Source organism: Adelges cooleyi, unplaced genomic scaffold (genome assembly GCF_023614345.1).
Source record: "Adelges cooleyi isolate 19-005CV unplaced genomic scaffold, UGA_ACOO_1.1 ACOO_flye_CR_arks_rails_tigmint_CR_PRNA_9, whole genome shotgun sequence".
Taxonomy (NCBI): domain Eukaryota; kingdom Metazoa; phylum Arthropoda; class Insecta; order Hemiptera; family Adelgidae; genus Adelges; species Adelges cooleyi.
In genome coordinates this window covers 6234072-6256785 of record NW_026096579.1, presented here as the reverse complement: position 1 = coordinate 6256785, position 22714 = coordinate 6234072, and the positions used below count along the sequence as shown (strand labels likewise).

The 22714-nt window shown below is 37.5% G+C and overlaps 2 protein-coding genes across 4 annotated transcripts; one reads left to right on the top strand and one right to left on the bottom strand.

The window, feature by feature from the left end:
* Positions 1 to 949: 949 nt before the first annotated feature.
* On the top strand, positions 950 to 6554 carry LOC126846588 (probable G-protein coupled receptor CG31760). Of its 2 annotated transcripts, none has more exons than XM_050586193.1 (8): positions 950 to 1384; positions 1454 to 1676; positions 2709 to 2926; positions 3024 to 3132; positions 3258 to 3411; positions 3766 to 4090; positions 4409 to 4547; positions 5752 to 6554. In XM_050586193.1, the coding sequence occupies exons 1-8, from the start codon at positions 1150 to 1152 to the stop codon at positions 6191 to 6193; spliced, it is 1845 nt and encodes a 614-aa protein (XP_050442150.1). In that variant the 5' UTR covers positions 950 to 1149; the 3' UTR covers positions 6194 to 6554. The 2 variants fall into 2 exon arrangements, with proteins under 2 accessions (XP_050442150.1, XP_050442149.1); XM_050586192.1 differs by having other exon boundaries at positions 951 to 1384; positions 3021 to 3132.
* A 715-nt stretch (positions 6555 to 7269) lies between these two features.
* On the bottom strand, positions 7270 to 19878 carry LOC126846608 (oocyte zinc finger protein XlCOF28-like). 2 transcript variants are annotated; one of them, XM_050586254.1, is made up of 6 exons: positions 19707 to 19878; positions 10069 to 10215; positions 9747 to 9954; positions 9542 to 9654; positions 8486 to 9043; positions 7270 to 7558 (listed from the first exon to the last, which is right to left on the bottom strand). In XM_050586254.1, exons 2-6 carry the CDS (start codon positions 10213 to 10215, stop codon positions 7439 to 7441), a joined length of 1146 nt encoding a protein of 381 aa, XP_050442211.1. In that variant the 5' UTR covers positions 19707 to 19878; the 3' UTR covers positions 7270 to 7438. The 2 variants fall into 2 exon arrangements, with proteins under 2 accessions (XP_050442211.1, XP_050442212.1); XM_050586255.1 differs by having other exon boundaries at positions 7461 to 7558; positions 8500 to 9043.
* Positions 19879 to 22714: the final 2836 nt, after the last annotated feature.

Sequence of the window (22714 nt, the reverse complement as noted above, 5' to 3'; positions counted from 1 at the left end):
GCAAAAAGCCTTAAATGATATTTTATTTGATTTTGACCTCGAATTATTTATACATCTCAAATTAATATGTGTCAGTTTCGTTGATCTGGTAATAAAAATATGAAAATATTTTATTAGTTAAACAAAAAGAAATAATTAAATAATTATTTACAAACGCACATTTTACAGAAATATCAAATTTTAAAATTAGTAAGATTAATTTGTAAGCCCAACCAAAAAGTGTGGGTTTTGTAGAGTAACGTTATTCCCAATTATAAAAAAATGTTTTTCAATAAAAGTTTATTATAGTAATATGGTGTAATTAGCTGATGGAATTTTATTTGTAGTAAGCAATTAACTGAGTGATTGGCTAACCCCCCATCAATTTCTTTAATTATTTATGAAATATTATAATATTTTAGGATTTGAGAGTTGAAAATTAGTCTGAAGAAGTGCCCATTGCATAAAAACAATCTGTAGTCAATATTTAATTTTAGAAAAAACTAAAAATGTATAAAAAAAATTGAAATTTGAATGTTTTTTTTTAAATTTATTAACTTGAAGTTTAGTATACGATTATTACATAAGTACTATATAGTTATAAAAACATTTTTTTAAAAATTTAACCATTTCTTTTATCATCATGAACTCTAGCGACCGTTACGTTTTCAAATTATTAGTGGTTAGTATGGTTATCAGCATAGAAGTGTTGCCAACGTTTTTTTTTTTTTTTTTTAAATGTATTTTAAATAAATCAAAACTGAAAATGTGAACACAAACACTATTGCGATAAACTATTATAAGTCTGTTTGTTTTCCGTGCAAGTTTTACATAACGAGATCAAAAACTATTCGCGAGGTTTTAGCGTGTTGGCAACACTGATAACTGATAGCTGTGTGTTTGAACGGGGGGCATCGCTAAGTATCGTGGCGACCATCTTCTTGTTTATCAATCAGTGGGCACGTTTATAACAATATTATCACGAAGAAACGCGTGGGCGAGAATAACAATAATAATAATTAAAAAACCGTCGTTGCTCGCATCTCGGCGGCAATATACTTGCGGGGCTTCAATTGACCACGCACTGTTAAGGCTTTGTCGATCCGGCAAGACGGTCATTCGGTTCGCGAGCGTCTCCTCGGAGAGATTCGACCCGGTTGAGACACTCTGATGACACTCCGTCTAGCCGTGTGCTTTGGCGCTTTGACCGTGAGCTGCTGCGCAGTGGCCGTGATCGACACCGGCCGAACTCCAATCGAAGCGTTAAGAGCTTTGGGCACAAAGGGCAACCGCAGTCTGTTGCAATGCACCGGCAACGTGGACACGGCGTTGCTTTTTTGGACGCTGCCGTCGTTGGGGCCCAAGTTGGATCTGGTCGGGTCGTTGAGCCAACGGGATGAGCAAAGTATGGTTTTCCACCCCGAAACTAATATATATATATATATATATACTTTGTTGTGAAATCCTTTTACAGATTTGTTGGCGGCCGGCTGCGAGTGGCTGTGGGCCACCGAACCGGGACTGATCTCGCTGGAACTCTACTCCGGTCGACGGCTCGTACGTTCCTACGGCGACCGTGTAACATACCACCAGAGCGACTCCTCTCCTCCGCCGACCGACCGCAATGGCACACAGTGGATATGCGACAACGGTTTGTTAGTCGAACACGTTGAAGTGACACTCGAAAATCAAATCGCGTAAGTCCAACCGTGTGATTCTTTCAATAATATAATATTATGACCGTTGTCGCTTTTACTGCATTCGTACTAAAACCTAAATAAAGGTACCACTTCAAAGATCCAGTTCCCCGATACGGACGAATCGTTAATTCGCACTTGCGCGTTGCGTTAAATGTCCAAAAATCCAAGTTGAAAATTGACATACGCACAGCTAGCGCCGTCTAGCGGTGGCGGTCGCAGTCTACCGACTAATGGTGTTGGGAAAGAGATGGGACAGTAATAATAATGAGGTGAGGGTGGGATGGCGGTAAAGGGAAATCGATAATCCCGGGATAACTGATAAGAGATAATTGATAAGAAAATCATCCGAAATAGACGGAAGACCGCCCATAAGACATATTCCAGTTTCGGGTTTTTTTTTTAATTAATAATTATTTAAAGTTTATCAACTTCATTTTATTTCAATAATTAAATTATTGTTATGGATTTAATGAATACATCTCAAGCACGTCTAGCTATTTTTAAAAATTGCTCCTAAACTATAAAACTGAATTGTGTATGGCATCAACCGTAAAGGAATGATGTTTTTTTTTTTTTTAGTTTATTATATTGTTAAGATTTTATAAATAATTTTAGTATTAACTTAAACTATTTAAAGTGAACTTTAATTTATCCCTTAACTTAATTATCAATAAACAGATTGAAAAATGTCGGCTGCTTAGAAGATACCCTTCTAATTTCTGTTTTATGTAACAAATATTCTCGGTTTTTATTTAAACTCAAGGAAATCAAAACTGTACCGATGTAATTACTGAGAGTACTATTATATAATATTTAAAATGCTTTCAAATTATTAATAGACACTATCAGAGCCAGCAATAAGCAGTAAAATTTTTGAAAAAAGTTTGATTTGTATTAAAATAAAATATTTTTAGTATCACTATGATAGATAGGTGATATTAATCGTGAACGCTCCGCTTAATACACGTGTGTATAATGTGATTTTTAATCGGTTACGTGTTGTAAAAAAAAAAATTAATTTGATTTCAGTATCGTGATCGAATCCGATCTGTCAACAATCACAATCAATCAGTGTGACAAATCCCAGGGAACAAATTTACTAAACGGCACGAACAAATGCCATCACACGACCGAGTGTATTTTCAAAGAGCAAACACCAAGGCGTTTCGTCTCAGGAAATTATTGGTGTGCTTGCAAAACCGGATATTATTCCACTGATGGCAGATTTGACGGCGCCGACGTGGAAGGTAAAGCCCCAACGCAATCCGAAAGAAACAAATGTTATGTAATCTTGCGTTTAGTTTTTGTTTAAAGATGTCGGTATTTTTGTATTTTATTTAGTAGCCTCGTTGAGCGAAATCGACGAGAAGTATTCTTGCAATCCGTGCTCGATAGGGTGCGACGATTGCCAAGGACCAGACAGTTGTATGGCTCGGTTTTCTTGGATAAAGAGGTTATAATATTAGCGTTATGGGCAGGTTGATTTCACACCACCGAACATAAACCAACAGCATGTCGAGCACCTGCTTATTTTCAAAATAATCGAGAAACATATATATTTTTTTAATATTATTCCAGGAGTATTTTTCTCATCATCACCCTGGTGTGCATCGTGTTGACCGTGATACTGATTTGGTTCGTGCACAAAAATCGCCGGATCAAAGTGTTCAGGATAGCAAGTCCCACCTTCCTCGTTATCACGCTGATAGGATGCATCATAATGTACTCCGAAGTAATGTGCAACGGTTTTTAAATTATTAAAAATACCTAGGCAGAAATAATACAAATATTATAGTGTGTATAAGGTGCAAAGTCGGGCGTAGAAATCTGATTACGCCTGAAAAATCATAGCAATTAACGATTACAAAAAAAAAACAAAAAAAGGTCTTAAGGAAATTAGTTTGAGTGCCCAATCAAAACTACTTAAATTTACACCATCGAACTGAACGAACAGCTTAAATAAATACTGACTATTTTAAAACAGCTATTTCAAAAAAAAAGGAATTATTTTCTTTTCAAATCTAACAGTTCCAATCGTCCTTGTTACAAATAATCGTCCTTATGATTATATGTTGACTCCTATTAGATGGGTATGATGTTCCCACAATGCTCTCAGCAGCTGTGCGTGGCGACCAAGTGGACTCGACATTTTGGGTTTTGCATAACCTATTCCGCCTTGTTGATGAAGACGTGGAGAGTGTCGTTGACGTACAGAGTGAAGTCTGCCCATAAGCTGAAACTTACCGACAATCAACTGTTGCAATGGATGACCCCGATTCTAGTCATTATACTGGTGTACATGGGCTCTTGGACGCTGAGCGATCCTCCACTGGCGGTGCTGGTCAAAAGCGAAGAGGGAACGAAATTCTGGCAGTGTTCCAGCGATTGGTGGGATCATTGCTTAGCAGCCGGTAATTATTATCGCCGTCTTAATGTTGCCAACTCGAATGCGTGGCTTATGCCTGGGGTCGGTTCAAGACCCTTTTCATTATGATCAAAATACGCCCGGTTGTCGACCCGAGAGATAAGGAGAAGTGATAAGGAGTGATAAGAGATAATGGGGGATGATAAGAGATAAGCAATGGTGATACGGTTCTAGGAGCGGGCGGGTACCACAAACAAAACGTATTAATTGTTTAAAAAATTGCCCTCGAAGAGGAGAAAATCTTAACGTGAATATATTTTGTTCTGATGAGAACAGACCTTACATTTAAGCTATTGGTTTTCAGGCGAAGTCCTTTTCTTGGCGTGGGGAGTTCGCGTTTGTTATGTCGTGCGGAACGCCGAATCGTTTTACAACGAAGCCAAATTAATCAGTTTCGCCATTTACAACATATTCATCGTCAACATCATAATGATGATAATTCAGTATGTATATCCACTATGGTACAGCTAGTATATTATACTAGTTACGCGTTTGATATTGTCATTGATATGTCTATAAAAAATACATTTTAGACAAAATACAGCATACATTTATGAATCAATTAAAAAACATAAAAAATAATTAAATTATATTTAGTGTGGCTATTATTGATCGAGACACGAGTTAGTAAAATTGTTCACTTAACACGGTTAAATTAAATGTTTATATTATCTTAATGATCTGACTCAAGATAATTACAAAAATATAATGGTTTACCTCATTTTCCATGCTTCATTTTTTTTTTTTTTTTGACAATTGAAAAAAACTTCATTGGTTTCCGCATAAAAGTCTTGAACAGAGGAAGTAACTAAGTTAAGACAGAAGCAGAAATTATAAATTGTACTTAGATCCCTACTCAAGATTAGTGTTTTACAGTTAAGTTTTAGCCAGATAAACAAATTATAGCCAATAAATTGTAGTTACTAGTTAAAGATGGATTGAAATATTTTATGGTATATAAAATCGTTTACTCCCGACTCTCGTAGGTCTGAAGCAAGTTCAAATGTATTAGTCAATTACACGAGTACATCGACCGTTAATTACAACTTTAAATTAGTCTAAATTAATCTAATGCCATTGTTTAACGAGCAAAGGTCACATACATTAAGTTACTTGGACTTGGCTGGGCGCTGTACGGAAATTAGGTATAGAGATCACAATGATAATTAATAAAGTTCATCTGTATTATTTGAGTTGGTATCTTGTTTTTTTAATGTGACATATATTGCTTAATACACAGGGCCTAAGACTAACAATAATCACACATACCTGCATGGCTTATTATCTATACAGAATAACTTACATCTTCTTGACTTCAGCCAACCTGTTGTACATTTCTTTCACTCCATATGACAATTTTTTTGTCATAAATGTCATGACGTGTTATGTCTTTGTACTTTATCCATCCAGATTATCACTCATGTCTACTGATAAAAAACAAAAAAAATTCTTGTAATTTTGCTATTTAAATTACACTTGCCTATGCATCAAGTAATATTAAATGTAAACTAAATAGGTATACAACTTAATTATTGATCAGTTATTTTTAAAATCAATATATTTTATCGATACAATATAATAGCTACGGATACGGTAGAGTTTGCAAAAGTAGCTTTTTGTATTCATTTTTTATCGTTGTTCTTACAGTTTTCTGTTGTTCCCGAACATCGGGCCCGACCTCAAGTACACGCTGGGATTCATCCGGACCCAGCTGAGCACGTCGGTCACCATAGGCCTGGTGTTCGGTTCGAAAGTGGTGCGGGTGTTGAGCGGCCAGGGCGACCACTGGGACAGCAAGGGGCTGCCGGCCAAGGGGCTGATGTCGTACGAGATGTCGTGCGCCGACGCTCGCGACGAACCGGTCGACTTGCAAACGGAAAACGATCAGCTGAAAGAGGAGGTGTTCAAGATGGCCACGCAGATCGGTCTGATGCGGAATTCGCTGATGCACGTCAACAACAGACATCTCAGGAAAAACGGGTGTTCCGCCTGCAACCCGACCGCCTCGAACCAACAGAGTCCGACCGGCAAGACGGCGGGAGGGTTTTTCAAAAGTTTAGGGTCCAACAATTGTCTGGCGCCGTTATAGAACCCCCCCCCCCCGCCCCCCATAAAGCGGATAGGTAGTTAGGTTTTTTTGTAAAAGAGGCCACCAGTTAAGAAAAAGACAAAAAACTGCTTTTATTTCGGTTACGTAATCATAAAACTGTCTAAGGTACTCTCCCTCCATAAGGGGACGGTTGTATGCGGCCTGTGTTTTTGACTTCATACCAAAAAGTCTGACAAAGTTTTCGACTACTTAGGATGGTCGAAAATGATTAAAACCTCAATTTTCTTAAATATTGCCTATACAAAACTCCTTAAAACCAGACCGCATGCAATCCCCTCAAGTATGATTTTAGAACATATTTTAGTTTCGAGAAACTACAACATACGCATACAAAACACAGTTAAAGGAAATATGTATCTTTTTAATTAATGTTAAAATATTTACTTTACAAAAAAAAAAAAAAAAAACAAACAAACAAACAATATTTATATCGCGTACACAAGGACGCGCAATAGAATATAAGGATATAATATTATGTTACAATTTAAATATATAATATATAAGTATAAAACGACAAAGTAAAACCAATTTTTTCATTTTTTATATACAATTTCAAATCGGTAGTTGTTCTGGTGGAAATTGTTTTCTCGATAATATATATATATATACAGCACAGTTTATAATATGTATATTTTATAACATAATAATATTATCAGTCGTCTCTTAATAATATTGATATAGGTACCAAAATAATTTTACAACTGGTTGTAAAATAAAAATAATAATAATAATAATAATATATCATGAAATGACTAAAACAAACGTTACTTATTTCATACACCGCCGTGGCGCAATTTAAAATATAATTTTATATATTATTCTCGTCATAAATTTACAAAAAAAAAAAAAAAAAAATACAATTATAAACCGTGACAAGTTTTAATTGTTGTCATATAAGTTATCATGATTTTTATTTTTATTTTTTTGAATAAAAATCAACTTTGATCGACAAACCGTTTTAAGCACACTTGAAGTTACTAATGATTTTATAGATAGTAAAAAAAAAAAAAAAAAGAAACATTTACAATATTTATATAAATTCACTTTATCACAGAATAAAAGTGTCTTGAAAAATCCACTGACAAATTATTACGTTGTTCGTATAATAATCTATATAGTATACGATTAATGAGAATCAAATCAAAGCATGAAGGTAAAAAAAACTAAAAATAACACTCTTAAGTTAATAATGATAATAATAATAATTATGGAAATCTTGGAGATCTAATGAGCCAAGTTCAAAGGTTCTTGCAGCTCTTGGACGGGTACGGGTACACACTGTTCTTCGTAGTTCTGTATGTTGGCAACCATAGTCACGTCTACGTTGTTGGTGGGCGACTCAAACTGTAAAATAAAAAAAAAGTTAGCCCAATAATTACAAACAGAACTTAAAGCATAATTGAAAAAAAAAAAAAAAATTCTAGCACTAGACCGTAGCTGTAACGTAACTAGATACACAGTTTAGTCCGAGATCTAAGCTATTTAAGATTTAAGGTCTACTTAAAAACAGAGTGTATCTAGGAACTATTTATTATAAATGTATTTGCATTCGCCATTACAAAGTTGTATAGAAAAGAATGGAAACTTTTTTTTTTTTGTGAGATTTTTCAACCTTAAAAAAATAATATTGGTTGCTATTTTTAGAACAAAAATAGAAAATGTTGTGTGACTAATTAATGTATTAAACGCTAAAGTTAAAAATGTCATTATCGTTAAACACCAGAAAACACGTCTTAAGAAAACAACACATAGAATACTTTTGAAATAATTAAAAATATAAAAGTATTTGAAAATGCTTTACATTGGGTACTTAATGTAACGGTTACCCAGTTCCAAAAAATGTGCAAAATAACAATTGGATTTCCATAAACCGATAAAAGTATAAAAAATCAAAGTCAGAGCAAGGAAAGCAATGTTTGATTTTTGTAACAGAATATAAAAAAAATATATATATATATTTCTTAAGTACTTAATGCACAATGGCGAATGTATCGTTTCCAAACACGGAGATGGGCAACATCAGCAAATTTTCAACACAAGATACAAAATAGCAACGGTTTAAGTACAAACATTTTGCGTCTTGGAAAAAGTTACAAGATGCTTATAAGACCTCTGATATACTCGTTTGACATCTTAACGCGAGGCGTCTAGTTTCGAAACCGGCTAAAAGTCTAAGGTTAAGACCTTTTTTTCGTTGTTTTTGGAAAATTTCAAAAATTTCTAGACGGAATAACAGTAGACGGAATAACACTAGCTTTATGGTATGCTGACCTTTTTGGGTCTACCTCTCTGCTTGGGTCCCGGCAGGTGCGCCATGGCGGCGTGCTGCTGCATAATGTGATACCTCAGCTTGTCGGACCGGGAAAAGCTCTTCGGGCACTCGGTGCACGTGAACGGCCGTTCGCCCGTGTGCGTCCGGTGGTGTCTCTGCAAGTGCGACAGCCTCAGGAACGACAGGTTGCAATAGGAACACTGGTGCGGTTTCAGCCCCGAGTGGGTCTGCATGTGCCGGCGCAGGTTCTGCTTGTTGAGGAACGTCCGCTGGCACGTGGGACACTCGACGGCGCCGACGATCTTGCTCTGCGGCGACTCCGCGTTGCCCATCGCCTGGAAGTTCACCTGGAACGGATGATGATGGTACTTGGGCTGCGACAGTATGGTGGGTTTGTTGTTTTCGTCCGCCTGCTCGTCCATCATCATCACCTGCGGGCTGAGCATGTTCGTGTGCTCGAAGGAGCTGCTGTTGTCGTACGAATCGTCCTCGCACGGCACGTGGTAGTTGCCGCCGGAGTCGGGTTCGGGTTCGTTCGAACTGGTGCTGCCGTTGGTCTGCAATAAGACGGATTGGTAAGAATACAACAAAAAAAAAAACGTCAAAACGCGATAAGCATAACACGAATACGTTTCATGGCATCAACCGATCCTGAAAACGTAACACCCACCCCCTCCCCCTACCTATGTCTTATCACACTTCCTCGCCTCCTATGATAGATCAATGGGGCCGTAGATCCTATACCGATGAGTCACTCCAATAACACACGGTGTTGTGATCCGCAACGGGGAAGAGAGCGAGAGCACAGTTCTCTTTCTGTAGCAATATCTATGTCTCTTTCTGGCAAGGGGTCGTCCAAAGGTTTAACCACATCCACGGCTTCGCAAATTTTAAACTGACCCCCTTACCCCAACTAAACCATATTAGCGTTAATAAGGTAATCCGGAGAGTACTGTATTTTGAATTGATCCACTGCCATAAGACGTGCACATGTTTTACCATCACTACACCGTTACAACGATGCTATTTGGAGTTCAGGGGAAGGCAGGCTTTACCATTTCTAACTTGACGTTCACGTCGGGGTCCGTAGTCTCTAGTTTGATGGGCTTCTGGTTGAACGCCACCGGTTTGGTCCTCGGTTGGTCGGATACGGTTTTTTCTGACAGACCTACGAAAAAAAAAAGAATAAAAGTAAGTAAGCAAACCGAACACGTTTAGTTTACATTTTTAACACGCTTTTGATGGTTTTTTTAATTTTACCTTTGATTTGTAGCTCTCTGGCTACTTTTAACAGTGAACTCAAATTGCACTCTTGGACTTCCACCGAACCCACGTACATGTACTGACATAAACTTTGCATTTCGTGCAGAGTAACCCCTCTCATGATCACCGTCGGGTGTTTACAGGGATTTTCTTGGAAAATCGTCTCAAAGTACGGACTGCAAGCCGACAAAATCAGTTTGTGCGCCTGAACAAATAACGAATAGGTACAGCTTATTGCAATTACAACAAATATGCACAGTAGTGTTATTATATATGATAAATCATCATCGTCGATCGCACACGATCGGCGCCGCCTTACCCTGAGCAAACCGTCTTGACAGGCTATGGTCACGTCGACCAGTATCTGCTCGTTGAAAAGACATTCGAACAGGGAACGTAAATTCTCCAAGTGGTTGTTCCACCGCAGATGAAACGATTTGTTGGTGATTTCCATGTCGTTGGTCATCTGGAAAAATACAACAACAGTCCATTGGTGTAATTGGAAACGATCAATTGTAATAATTATATGTACGTTTGTTTTGATTAATTCAATCAGTCTTGACGTTGATCGGCTAAGCGAGTAAATAAATAATTATTATTAATTATCGAACGTGGAAGGTAAAAAATAGTACTATTTTTTAAGAAGTTATAGCGAGATTCTGGTGTATTTAAAATAGGCGTCTGTGGTACGTTTAAAATATAAAATAGTTTATAATACAGTTGGAACATATTTACTTATAACAGTTATAGTCAAATTAAAAAATAGTTGTACCACTTAATTTACATACTGATCACTTTGTATATAGTTAAGCGAGTACATATATAAATTATAAAAAATATTAAGAAATTATAAGTGAAAAACATAAACAAGCTAAACAATTGACTTAGTTTTGTGAGAACCTGTAAGGCGGTAAAAATGGCATATCGAGCCAAATAAGGGATACACTGAAAATTGAATACAACACCGTCTTTCGGTTTCGTTATGGATGTAGATGTTTTTGCTCCCTAACCTGCTGCCCCTGCCCCCCTCCTCAAATTGGTATCCTTTTCTCAAAATCTCGCTACTTTCGGTCGAGCTGCAAGCACTGGAATTTTGGTCACCCCTGTTGTACCCGGGCTCGGTTTGCCGGGGGTCTTCGTCTCAGTACAGTGCGCGTATATAGTTTCTCTGTCTCCCTCTCTCTAGACACTCATTTAATATATATATATATATATATATACACATACACTTTATCCGGAACGCAGAGGAAAGGGACGGGAGAAGGGTCGGGGGCGTGCACGTCGCGGGGGGGAGAGAAAGACGGACCTTTTTCGGATAGACCTGCCGCGTGCAGGCCGTGGGGTACACACAACACACCATTATAAAACCTTGGCGAGGGTCCCGCATATAGTTGTGCATGTGTTAAAAACGTCCACAACAATAATATTAGACCGAACGGAAAAAAAGCGTTGCATTCATCCCACACGAACACACACCGGAGTGCGTCCATAATGGTACGACACTCGGACAAGACGATAATAATATTAATAATACATAATACATTAGGTACCGTTTGATTTGCATATCAATTAAGGTCCATCCGAAACGGCCGCGATTCGTAGCTAATAGTTTCTCTTCGCCGTTCTAGGAACGGCAAAGGTCGAGTTTTCTTCTCCGGGACCGTCTTGTACACATGACTTGTATCCGGGCACCGGACAACAGGTCGACAACGACGTTTTTGGGTAAAGGTGAAATAAAAAAAAAAAAAAAAGGTCAACAAAACCATTTCCGAACCTGACCGAATACACGATTCGTAAACAACCCCCAAACGATGTGAAACGACGTCATCCTTCGCGGAAAAAGGTTTCTTTTTTTTTTTTTGTGATCCCACGAAAAAACTATTTAGAAACATTTCTTTAAACTTGCGGTAAACAAAATCCGTTGTTCAAGTTCTCCGTGCACAGTGGCTTGTGCACGACCCCTCCTCCTGTTCTCCCCCCCCCCCTACTCACGGTCTAAGCTGCTGTCGAGTGTCTGGTATAACCCTTGCTTTTTTCAAGCGATGAATTTTTATTTTTTTTGTTTCCCTTGTGGGGAAACGGACAGAGGGGCAGCAGGACGACCCCGGCTGCCGATCGTTAAAAGCACGCGGGCCCCACGCGAAGACGAGGCGCGCCGCGCCGTGGGGGAGGAGTAGCGGCCGCCGAAAGGGGGATTAAAACCGAGGGGGGCTGACCCTCGGCGCGGCGGTGACTCAGTGGTAAGGGGAATAAGGGGGAATCGGATAAAGCGGGGACTACGCAGGGACATAGGGACGTGGGTAGTATTTTTGTGACGGGGAAATATATTTTGTAAAAGGGGCGACCGGAATGGAAAAAAAAAAAAAAAAATTTGCTTTACTTGGTTTACCAATAGGCTGCCTTATCCAAAGATCATATATTTTAATAACAACCTTTTCTCGATAAACCGCGCACGCGTCTTACTTGATTGACTAAAAGATTAAGGAGTAACGTGTAACTTATAGTAGAGGCCAGGGTAGGCGTATAAACATTATACCTACTTCATCGAGAAATTAAAAAAAAAAAACACTAACATTTCGTTGAAAAATAACAATAACTCATCATTTTAGTTAATGTTAAGGAGTGGTACCACCGAGATATTATATACATGCAGGAGGGACCACGGGGAAAATCTCCGTTTCCCTATGAACCTGGAGTGGATACGGGAAGCACGCGGGGGGGGGGAGGGTTAGAAGAGAAAAAACCGCACAACATATTATAACGTTAATGATAAAGAATATCCTACTGAGAAATTCTCGGAGTTTAGGTTGTATATAAAGTACCGAATGGTGGGGGGGGGGGAAAGGCCCGACAAAATTGACCCGTTAATCGAAACGGGCGTTATAACATAAAAAAAAAAAAAAAGGTACAACGGCGGTGGGTGGTGTTAATAGCGGAGAGAAGACGAAATAAAAAAATATATATAATATTGTATACATATTATATTATTATACATTTTAGAAAGCCAAGTGCCAAAGCAAAACAGGTACTCGCGATAAACCGGCCGGTTTGCCTTTTTATCATTGTCGCGTATATACGTCATTAACGCATAATAATATTATTATAAAGAACATAAAAAATCACTTACATGTAACAATATTATTATAATACTTATTAAAATTTTAAATCATTGTGTTGTTGTTTTTGCAATAGCCAATATATATATATATAAATACACTGACTGTTGATCTGCGTCAACAGGTGTTTTCCATGTTAAATCGAACAAATCACTCGAAGTAGGTTTTTTGTGCTTTTTTACAAAATTAAATATTACACATGAATGAGTTTTTACAAATCGGCGGTCCAAGCAAATACCGAAAACCAAAGTTAATGGTCCAAAGGTAGACATTTGTTTCGAGTGGGAATGGGCGACGGTTAATATTACAGACGACGACACTGAAGGCTTTACGTGAAATTCATTAGTTTACTGATAATACCTTGACCTGGTGATGGAATCTGAAAATCCGGATTCTCGTTGAAGCAATATGTCTGAGTAAATATGATGCAAGAAATAAAAATATGTTTAAAACAAAACTAAACGAATACATCCAAATGCATATATAACATACAGACATCAAGACCCCAATTAAAACAGGGTCCACAGTCGTCACTGCTGTGAATAGGTAGGAGGTGCCTCTTACTCCTTAAGTATGGTGCAACGAATTTTGTACCCGCCTTACTTGATTGACTGAAATAGCAAGAAGTAACTTACGTAGTATGTTAGCTTCTACCCCGGGGGCCACCGAGATAGACATGTAAGAGGGTCCACAGGGAAAAATCCCTGTGTCTGGGCACCGTTCTTAGCGTGTGCAGCTATGTACTACGTATAGTGTAATGTATTCCGAAGAAGAAGAAGAAGAAGCTGTTAAGACGGGTAGACAATTTTCGCGTTGCCTTGACAACACGCGATGCGGGAAACGTATACGTATATAAAAAAAAAAAGCTCGGAAGAATTTTTTTCTCATTCTTATTTTTTCAAATTTTTTTTATTACAACCAAGCCGGGCGCCGTGTATTTTTAGACTCGGGCGTTCGCAGCGGCGTTTCGGGCCGTGTAACGCACAGCCCGGGGTCGGGTACCACGATGGGGGGTTCCCTGTTGTCCCGGTCGGGGTGGCCGGATTTGTGATCGAGTGGGGTGGGGGGGGGGGAGAGGAAAGGGAGGGTAGGGATAGGGTGGTTCGGAGAGGGGGGGCGAGACGTTGCTTGCCGCTGCAGGGGAGGCGGTTTAAATGTATATATATAAGGGACTTCCCTCTAGGGGTCTTGTTTTGTGTCCGCGTGTATATACATATATACATGCGCTAGTCGGCACCCCTGCACACACAATCTCCCCCACGACGAACGTGGTCGTCGTGGGGGAACGACGCACACACACAATAATATCGACCCGACGTCGGGTCTGAAAAAAAGCGCAGCGCTAAATAGCCCCACAGCCCGGTCCGGTTTACAAGTAGAAAAACAATAACACGCGTTGGGCTAGAGGTGCCCGAGTACAGCGCTTAACCGGTGCCTGGGCGGTGGGGGGTGGGGGGGGGAAATTTGAAGAAAAAAAATCCCATCCGGAGTGGGGCGGAAGCGTAGTGTGGAGAGAACACGGGAAGCCCCGGACGTGTAGCGTCTCGGGTGTCAAGTTTGTCGATGACGTCATCACCGACGGTTGTGGCGAGGAGCTTGGCGGTGGATTTCCCAAAACGAAAATAGCACAAGTCTGAAAACGGAAATAAATCTATCGCTATCCGACATGAGTTGTTGATCATCGGCGCGAACGGGGGGGGGGGGGGAGGGGGAAGGGGGGAGGTTATCCAAAACGCACTATTCAGATTGCAACTTGGATCGTCGGCAGTAGAAACAAAATACACGTTTTATGTACAAAAATACGGCCTGTACCTACGACGGCGTTGTAAAAGTTGAAAAACGAAAATCAAACACACAAAAAAAAAAAAAAAATAGATCCCTCTTTCCTTTGATTACAATATATAAAATCTTTACACAGCTTAATGTTAATAATTGGTGGAGAATTGCCTGTACAATGCGCCTTAATAAATGAACTTATAACAGTCGCGCACAACAAGTCGTGGCTTCCTATTTGGTGTCTTTTCTCATAAAAATTATATGGTTTCGTTCACGTGCAAAAAAAGGTCACAAGTCATTCGTCGGTAATAATTTAATAAACAAAATAAACATTTAGTTTAAAAAATAAAAATTGTTTTTTTATAAAAATGTTTTGTGCCTCCTGAAGACCGTCGATTGTCATTTAAGACATGTGCCATTTTATTAGCTTCGAAGCTAATCGAACTTAATGCTGACCCAATCTAACCTGGTCAAACCCGAACACGACCAGTTTGAAACCTAACCTAACCACAGGATCTGGTAAGCCACTAATCGCTTATTGAAAGAAACTTAACCAACGCTTTCTGCCTCGGGTCAATCGACCTCGCTTGTTTTTTGACTTTTTGCGAATTTTATTTCAATTTTAATTGAACGGGGAGGGTTTGTTGGTTTGTTGGATATGAAAATGCAGAAATATAAAATATGCAAAACATATAACATTCCCCACAGACAGGAGGAGAGGGGCGGTCATGGCTGATGTGTACGGCAGACTAAGGTTTTTTTTAATTTCTACCACCCCTCGCCGGTCGGATATATAAATAGAGGTGCCCTTACCCTACCCCCCCCTCCGTTTTGTTTATTTCGCAATACACCACAACAGACCCTACGACCTTTTTGTACACACACACACACACGGTTGACCACCAAAAAGCTCAATTACAAAACGTACGCCGTGCCCGTCCAATTGAACCTAACCCAACCGTAATAAGAAAACATATTACATTCTCTAAACCAAGTTACATAATTCGTACGGTGCGAGTACACACTCACAAATGGGTTGACCGAAAGCAGCAGCTGAACGTAGTTGAATGCTATTCGAATTTCGAAAACGTTCCAACTTTAATCGAAAGACAACACAACAAATACAGTACCGGCATAATTACATTGTTCTGTACAAAAATAATACGTTTTTTTAACCATATTTCGTTGGAAAAAAATGCAATTTTTTCATTTTTTTTTTTTTGTATATTAAATTTAATTAACGTTGAAAAAAGAATTGTAATACAATTCACGTTTTGCAACACGGGATGATAGATTAAGAATAAGACATTAGTTTCCTCTTAAAATAACTGCAATTTTGTAGTTGTTCTTTTTGCAGATATTTTAGTTCATGCTGTTTTACAATATTTCAAATCTTTATCTCCTTTACCGTCTTCCAGAGCTCTATCGATTTTCAAAATTTAAACGGTATGTATTTAATTACTTTTTTTTTAATTTTAAGGCTAATTTTCTAAAAAATGTTGACCGGTCGATAACCGGTTTTGGATAATTACTTTTAGAGTTGTTACAATTTAAAATTAAGAACGGGAGGGGGGAGTGCGGTAGAGTAATGCACCCTTCCTTCCTCCCATCATTAATTTTAAACTTTAATAACCTTAAAAAAATATATTATCGACCACTTAGACCTGTCAACATGTTCAGCAAATTGTACTTTATTTAAAAAGTCAATTAAATAATTTATATAAGTATAATATAAATGTAATTCACGTGATTCATTAAGGATAAGAAACTCAATATCTCTTAAAATAATAAAATTCAATTTTTTTTTTTTTTTTTTTAATGTTTGTTTTATGTTATTTTACAATATTATAAAATTACTAAATATTTTTTCTTATGCAGTATTTTTCAGAGCTCTATCAACTTTTGAAATTTAAATGTAACAATTTTCGCTACATATGAAAATTAAAAATAAAACCATAAAGTTTATCTCTTGATATAAAAAATGTCTCAAAATGTACATTTAACTGTAACTGTACTAAAACTTATCTGTACATTTATTGTAAATTTTAGAAAAATTCGAAATACAAGTGAAACTATTTCTATTGATTTTGCACGAGATCATCCAAATAATATATATTAGAACTACCAATACTAATAATTATTTTTAAGACCTCAAAACAAACATACACTTACAACAACACTCTACCAAACCTGGACAAAATGTTTAAAAAAATTATGGTCAAAATATAGTAATAAAACCAGGGAAAAGAAAACTCACACAAAACAACAACGTTTTTCCAAGACATTTGATATTCGAATATTTACAATGACTTTAAACCAACAAACGCACCTAAATTATTGGTTAGGCAAAAGCGTGTACTTTGTGCCACGGATAACGTTATTATATTTTATTATACAATTTTATTGATTACATAACGAAAGTGTGGATACAATTGCATAAACCGTATAAACATTTATAATGGGTTTTTTTTCTTCATAAAAACAACACTCAACCGGTTAACGCCAACATCTTTTAGCACTATGTGATTTTTTTTATTAAACGTTTATAACTAGATTTTTTTACTAGTCTTTTTCACTGTTTATTCTGTGTAAACCGGCGTCTGGTATTTAACTCCGTTTACCGTGTATTATTATTTACTCCATTGTTGAAAATTGGAGGAAAAAAACCAAAACTGAGTGCATCAGTCAGTATTAGTGTTTTGCTAGGACTAAGACTCATCCACTGTCAGTGGATGACTTAAGTTATACCCGGAGTTTTACAATCGAATATGCATATCTGTAGATACTACTTGTAATTTGTTTTTTATGTATTATTTTATTTTTCGGACTCGGTAAGGACAACAACTATGTGCGTTTGATTCTTGTTAAATTTTCGTTGTACAGTTGAATTTTTTACATTGCCCAAGGACCATTGGGCATTTGCAGCAGACTTCAACGGCGGCCATGGCACACGGTTTGTCGTTTAAAAGAGGAACTATACTATTGTTACAAATAAACAACTATACGGGTAACGCGTGGTAACACTTCGTATGGGTAATATAAGTCGGCTATATTATAACATAAGTGATTCATTCAGTTTTGAATAGAAGAGAAACCGTGTCTTGGCGATTTATGACACGAGGCGCAGGAACGACCTTTACTCTGGTTTACCTAAGTGAGGTAAAAAAATAAAAACGACCATAGGTAGTCAGTCATAGGTAGTCTATTTTTTTGTAAAAAGAGAATATTTTAAAGGGGTCGCCAAAATGGAAAAACAAATTCGATCGCTTATTTGTAGCATAAGCAAAGGGGGCACAGGATTAGGCGTTTGTATATACTGGGATTGGCGGAGTTCAGAGGGGGGGGGGGGCGGCGGCTTGGGATACCAAAACACCTTAAAACATAAAATTAAAGCTAACCTAACAAAACAAAAGCGACAATAATGATTCTCCAATTGTTTACCATAATATTAAAAAAAAACATTACAATTTTCGTGACGTTCGTTTACACAGCAATAATTATTACACTTAAGCTGTAGTTGCCGGTGGGTTATCATGTACTATAGGTACTGTACACAAGAAGCATAATATAATATAATATATAATAATATTATAAATGTCCAACACGACTGCTCGGTCTGGACTCCCCGCAGCCGTAGTTAAACATAAACCAGTTTCGGGGGAGGGGGGACCGGTCCTATATGGATCTCGGGGTAACCGCCGACGGGGTTATGGCCAATAACATAATATTAACATTTAAGTGCAAGGTATAAATACCGTCGGTGATAAGAAGACACAAGTAGGTGGTGTACACGTGCAGCCGGTGTATATTTCAATAATAAATAATAATAATAATGATAATATGTATGTATGTATTACCGAGTCTACCCCGTCGGTGGTATTTATCATTACAGTAACCGCCACCGCTTTGAATGGAAAACTATTTTTTGCTGTCCGGTAAAAAACCAAAATATATTACCGTGGCAGAAGAAGCTGATCAAAACAATATTATTACGTCACTTTTTTGGGTATATTATTATACTTTAAAATAGGAATCGGGGCGATTGTGCTAATGTGGAAGTGAACGCTTGAGAATTTCGTCGGGATTGCGTTTACCGCATCAAAGTCGGAAAGAGTTAAGCACAGTAAATATGGAAAATTATTTAGCTTATTATAATTTATAATATTAAACCGACGGCCGAACGTGTGCTCGACGATAGGTATTTCCCCGCAGAAGAAAAAAAAAAAGGTCAATAGCAATATTATTATCTCTGAACTTTACAGTATAATAATGTATACCTGTATATACTGTGAACCGGCGGCACAGGACATACTATTATTGTTCGAAGGCCGTCGTATACCACAATAATTTATGATATATACCAGGCGTTAAACAGTTTTTTTAAGTATTATAATTTTGCAAATTGTCGCCCTTCGGCAAAAGTCCTCCCAAAAGACATTCCTCAGGTATCCCAGACAAACCGACCGGTCGTGTTACAACCCCAAGATTAGATTAGGCAACCTTTTCGGTCCAAGTGAAAAGTAAATTTCAACAAAAACCCCGTTTGGCTAAAATCGATATAGTTGCAAAACATTTTTTTATATAGTTCCTCTCGTCCGCGCATACTATAATTTTAATATAATACGCCTTCTTTTTTCAAATAACTTTTTATGTTTTGAAGTAATGTGTTCATAAAGTCAGTTACGGTAAGTTTTAGAGGGTAACGTTTAAAAGTGAAATAGCACAATTACGCAATGACGTTAATAACGAGTGGAAGACTAGTTTTGGATTAACACTTTTGCGTTAATAATTAGCGTTAAAATATATAGGCGAGGAATAAGTAGACCCCCATCAATTCGATACGCTTTTAATTGGAACTTTTGTTATCATCATAACAACATTATTACCGTCGATTATATTAAACGAATTGTTGTTACTGTAAAGCTACAGACGACCGTGTGCGTGCTTATTATGATTTCTTAAGGCTTAAAGTAAAAAGCAACGGTCGTGTAAAACAAAAAAATAATGTTTTAATTTCTATTAACAAACAGGGTGAGGGCTGTAATTTGTTTTTTTTTTTTTTTACCTTAAAACCAAACCGTGTTGGTGACTCGCAGCAGTCGTCGTCGGGTTATCTTCCGGTTTGGTTACGAAAAAAAAAAAAAACAAATAATCAAAACAAAACTGCACAACTAAAAATATACCAAAATTGCATGCACATGCCGGTCGGAACGGATGAGGCGCGTGCCGCGTTTTGCGCTTCGGGAACGTTACTGAAACGCACATCACCAGTCACCACCGGCGTCCACCGCGTTGGCCGCCGCCGCCGCCGCCGGGTCGGCAACCCCCTCTAGGGTACGCGGTGACGTCACGAACACGCACGCGGCATTTTACCCCCACCGCCGCAGCCGCCGCCGCTCGGGACCCCCGCACTAACACTTGGCGCCTCGGCAGGTGCACTGCGCGCGCGGGCACACACAAAGGGTCGAACCCCCCCACATTAGTATATTTCAATATAGTATTATACAGGGTGATCGACAATGGGGAAGCTAGGGATTGTAAAAATGTTAAAACTTAAAATGATTAGTGCTACATTTATATTTTGTATTTCAACAAATCTCTCGCTAAAAAATGTATGTAGGTATTTTGAAAAGCGCTTAATTTAAGTTTTAAGGTTTTTAGTATCCCAATCCCCCTCCCACTGATCTCCGCCCCTGTCCAGTCAAAAAAGAAAAATGCCTGTAAAAAGAAAAACCCGGATTTTCAAAACAATTTTAAGTACAAATTTTTTGGTACGTTCGCCGATTAGGACGTTTTTGTTTGGGACATTTTAATCAAGTTTTCACCTTTGGAAACATTTTCAACTCAGGTGGGTTTTGGGTGTAAGTGTGATCATTATAAAAACAAGACAGGCGTTTTTGAATAAAAAATAAAAAATAGAGTCGTAAAATAAAAAAATATACCTACGTCTTGTTGCTAATATTATTCAATAAAATGCTTAGAACTTAAGTTGAAAAACTACCTCACACATCGTCCGTACCTATCTATTAACGCTAACAGCTCGAGAACTAGTAATTTAAAACTGGTCATCGACTTGTTTTTGTTTTTTTATTAAAATTAAATTTTATAATGTAAATCAAATATGTTAGGTTTTGTTTTTATAGAAATTAGCATTTATAATGGTTTTTTTTTTTTTTTTGCTTGACACCGAAAGCCGTTTTTATCGGTACATATCATATATATATATATATATATATATATATATATATATTTCATTTAGAATAATTATTGTTTTAGCTTAAGTACAATTAATTTCAATGGAATAAAATATATTGTTGAGTGAAATTTCGATCACCCTGTATGTGTACAGCGTACACCACCATCGTCGGTCGTTTGTGCTCGTCGACCCCTTTGCAGTCCGCCCGCACACAACACACACACACACACCCCCAAAAGTCGTCGGCCTCCCCCGTGTGCCACATCGGGGGGTTGTCGGTATTGAAGTTATTATTTTTTTTTTTTTTCAAAAAATTATTACTATTATACTTACAGTGTATACCTATTATATATTATTATTTTACACATACCCCCCGAAACCGGTTTTTGGTCCCGTACCCGAACGTGGGAGGATCGACACTTATTTTATAAGTTAGGTTTGTATAAATATTTTGTACAGTTTAGTACACGCCAGGGTGACATCCACGGGCAGACATTAATTTGGGGGGGGGGGGAGAGACCCTGCCATTTAGCGGTGACGTGCTTACCTCGTCTGTCAACGCTTAGGAAACAGGACTTACAAGTTACATTTGAGGGGTGCCCTATGCAATTTTATCAAATTTAAAATTTGGTCAAGTATGAGATGTATTATTGACGCTCTACCGTTGGATTCTTTTAACGCCCTACACCAGTGTGCTCTTAGAAGTACTGTTATTTTATAGGTTTTTTTTTTTTGAAAACATTTTTGATCATGGTACACTACATTTTTAGTTTGATGTTTTTGTTTTTTTACCTTAAACCATTAGTGTTTGAGCTGAACCAACGACATGTTTTTTTATTAGATTGTAAATTTTTGTGGTGCAACAAAAGTATCTTTTAACAACACAACATGTTTTTAAATGGAGTTTTTTTTGTTTAATTGTTCAGGATGGCCAAAACAAAATATTCCCTGTCTCAATTTACCATTAAAAAATCCGTTTTGTAATTTCTCTGTAAGTAATAGTCCGAATAGTACTGTTTGTTACACCAAAAATCAGTCATTTGACAGTAGACATTTTTGCGTATGAAGGGCACAGGGGAAAAACGGCAGTTGTCACATCATGAAAATTTTAGAGTATAGCAAAAACAAAGTTCGTGAATTCCTCTACCTCTTACATAAGAACAAAAAAAATCACATCAAATGCTACTCTAATAATAAATGTATTTATTTAAACACTCTATTGACATAAATTGAAAAAAAAACTATTTGAAAAAAAAAATGTTCATAATGTGACAACTATCGTTTTTCCCCTGTGCCCTTCATATGTCAATATTATAAAAAGAGATGATATTACATAGTATAAATAGCTTTGTGAAAATAATAGTTAAAAAAAAAATATTCGACAGACTCTCTAATTAATAAAAACAATATTATTATTGGGCGAGTAAGATCATAATAATTTTTTAAGACTATAAAAAATGTTTACCCGTTTTTATAAATCCTTCGTGAAAACGTTATGGGCGAAAAGAATTTTTTTAGAGCTCTTGAGGTTGATATTATTAAATAATTGAAATCTGCACGTTACGCAGCACAACAATATAAATGATGACATATCATTACTTTATATTGTGTGTTATATAACACACAACAGGTATGAATATTGACCGTAGTGCTAACGAGTGGTGACCCGCCAATTCGGTACCGATTAACCTTCGTTTCCGCCGACCTGTTGTTGTTGTTGACATATTTTGGTTCAGACGTACCTGCTGCTAATGCAGTCAGGTTACGGTTTTGATTTTTGAACATATTTTTGATAACACACACCCTCCCCAGAGTGGCCGACACGCTTTACAGTGATTATCGCAAAACCCCACAGCGGACATGGAGCGAAATGGGTT

Excerpts from the sequence above, each read along its gene's own strand:
- LOC126846588 (XM_050586192.1), top strand. The coding sequence starts at position 1,150 with ATGACACTCCGTCTAGCCGTGTGCTTTGGCGCTTTGACCGTGAGCTGC. Across the intron at positions 2,927-3,020 it reads TGACGGCGCCGACGTGGAAG|TAGCCTCGTTGAGCGAAATC; the intron begins GTAAAGCCCCAA and ends TATTTTATTTAG. Across the intron at positions 4,548-5,751 it reads ATCATAATGATGATAATTCA|TTTTCTGTTGTTCCCGAACA; the intron begins GTATGTATATCC and ends TTGTTCTTACAG.
- LOC126846608 (XM_050586254.1), bottom strand. The coding sequence starts at position 10,215 with ATGACCAACGACATGGAAATCACCAACAAATCGTTTCATCTGCGGTGG. Across the intron at positions 9,655-9,746 it reads CAGAGAGCTACAAATCAAAG|GTCTGTCAGAAAAAACCGTA; the intron begins GTAAAATTAAAA and ends TTTTTTTCGTAG. Across the intron at positions 7,559-8,485 it reads AGAGAGGTAGACCCAAAAAG|TTTGAGTCGCCCACCAACAA; the intron begins GTCAGCATACCA and ends TTTATTTTACAG.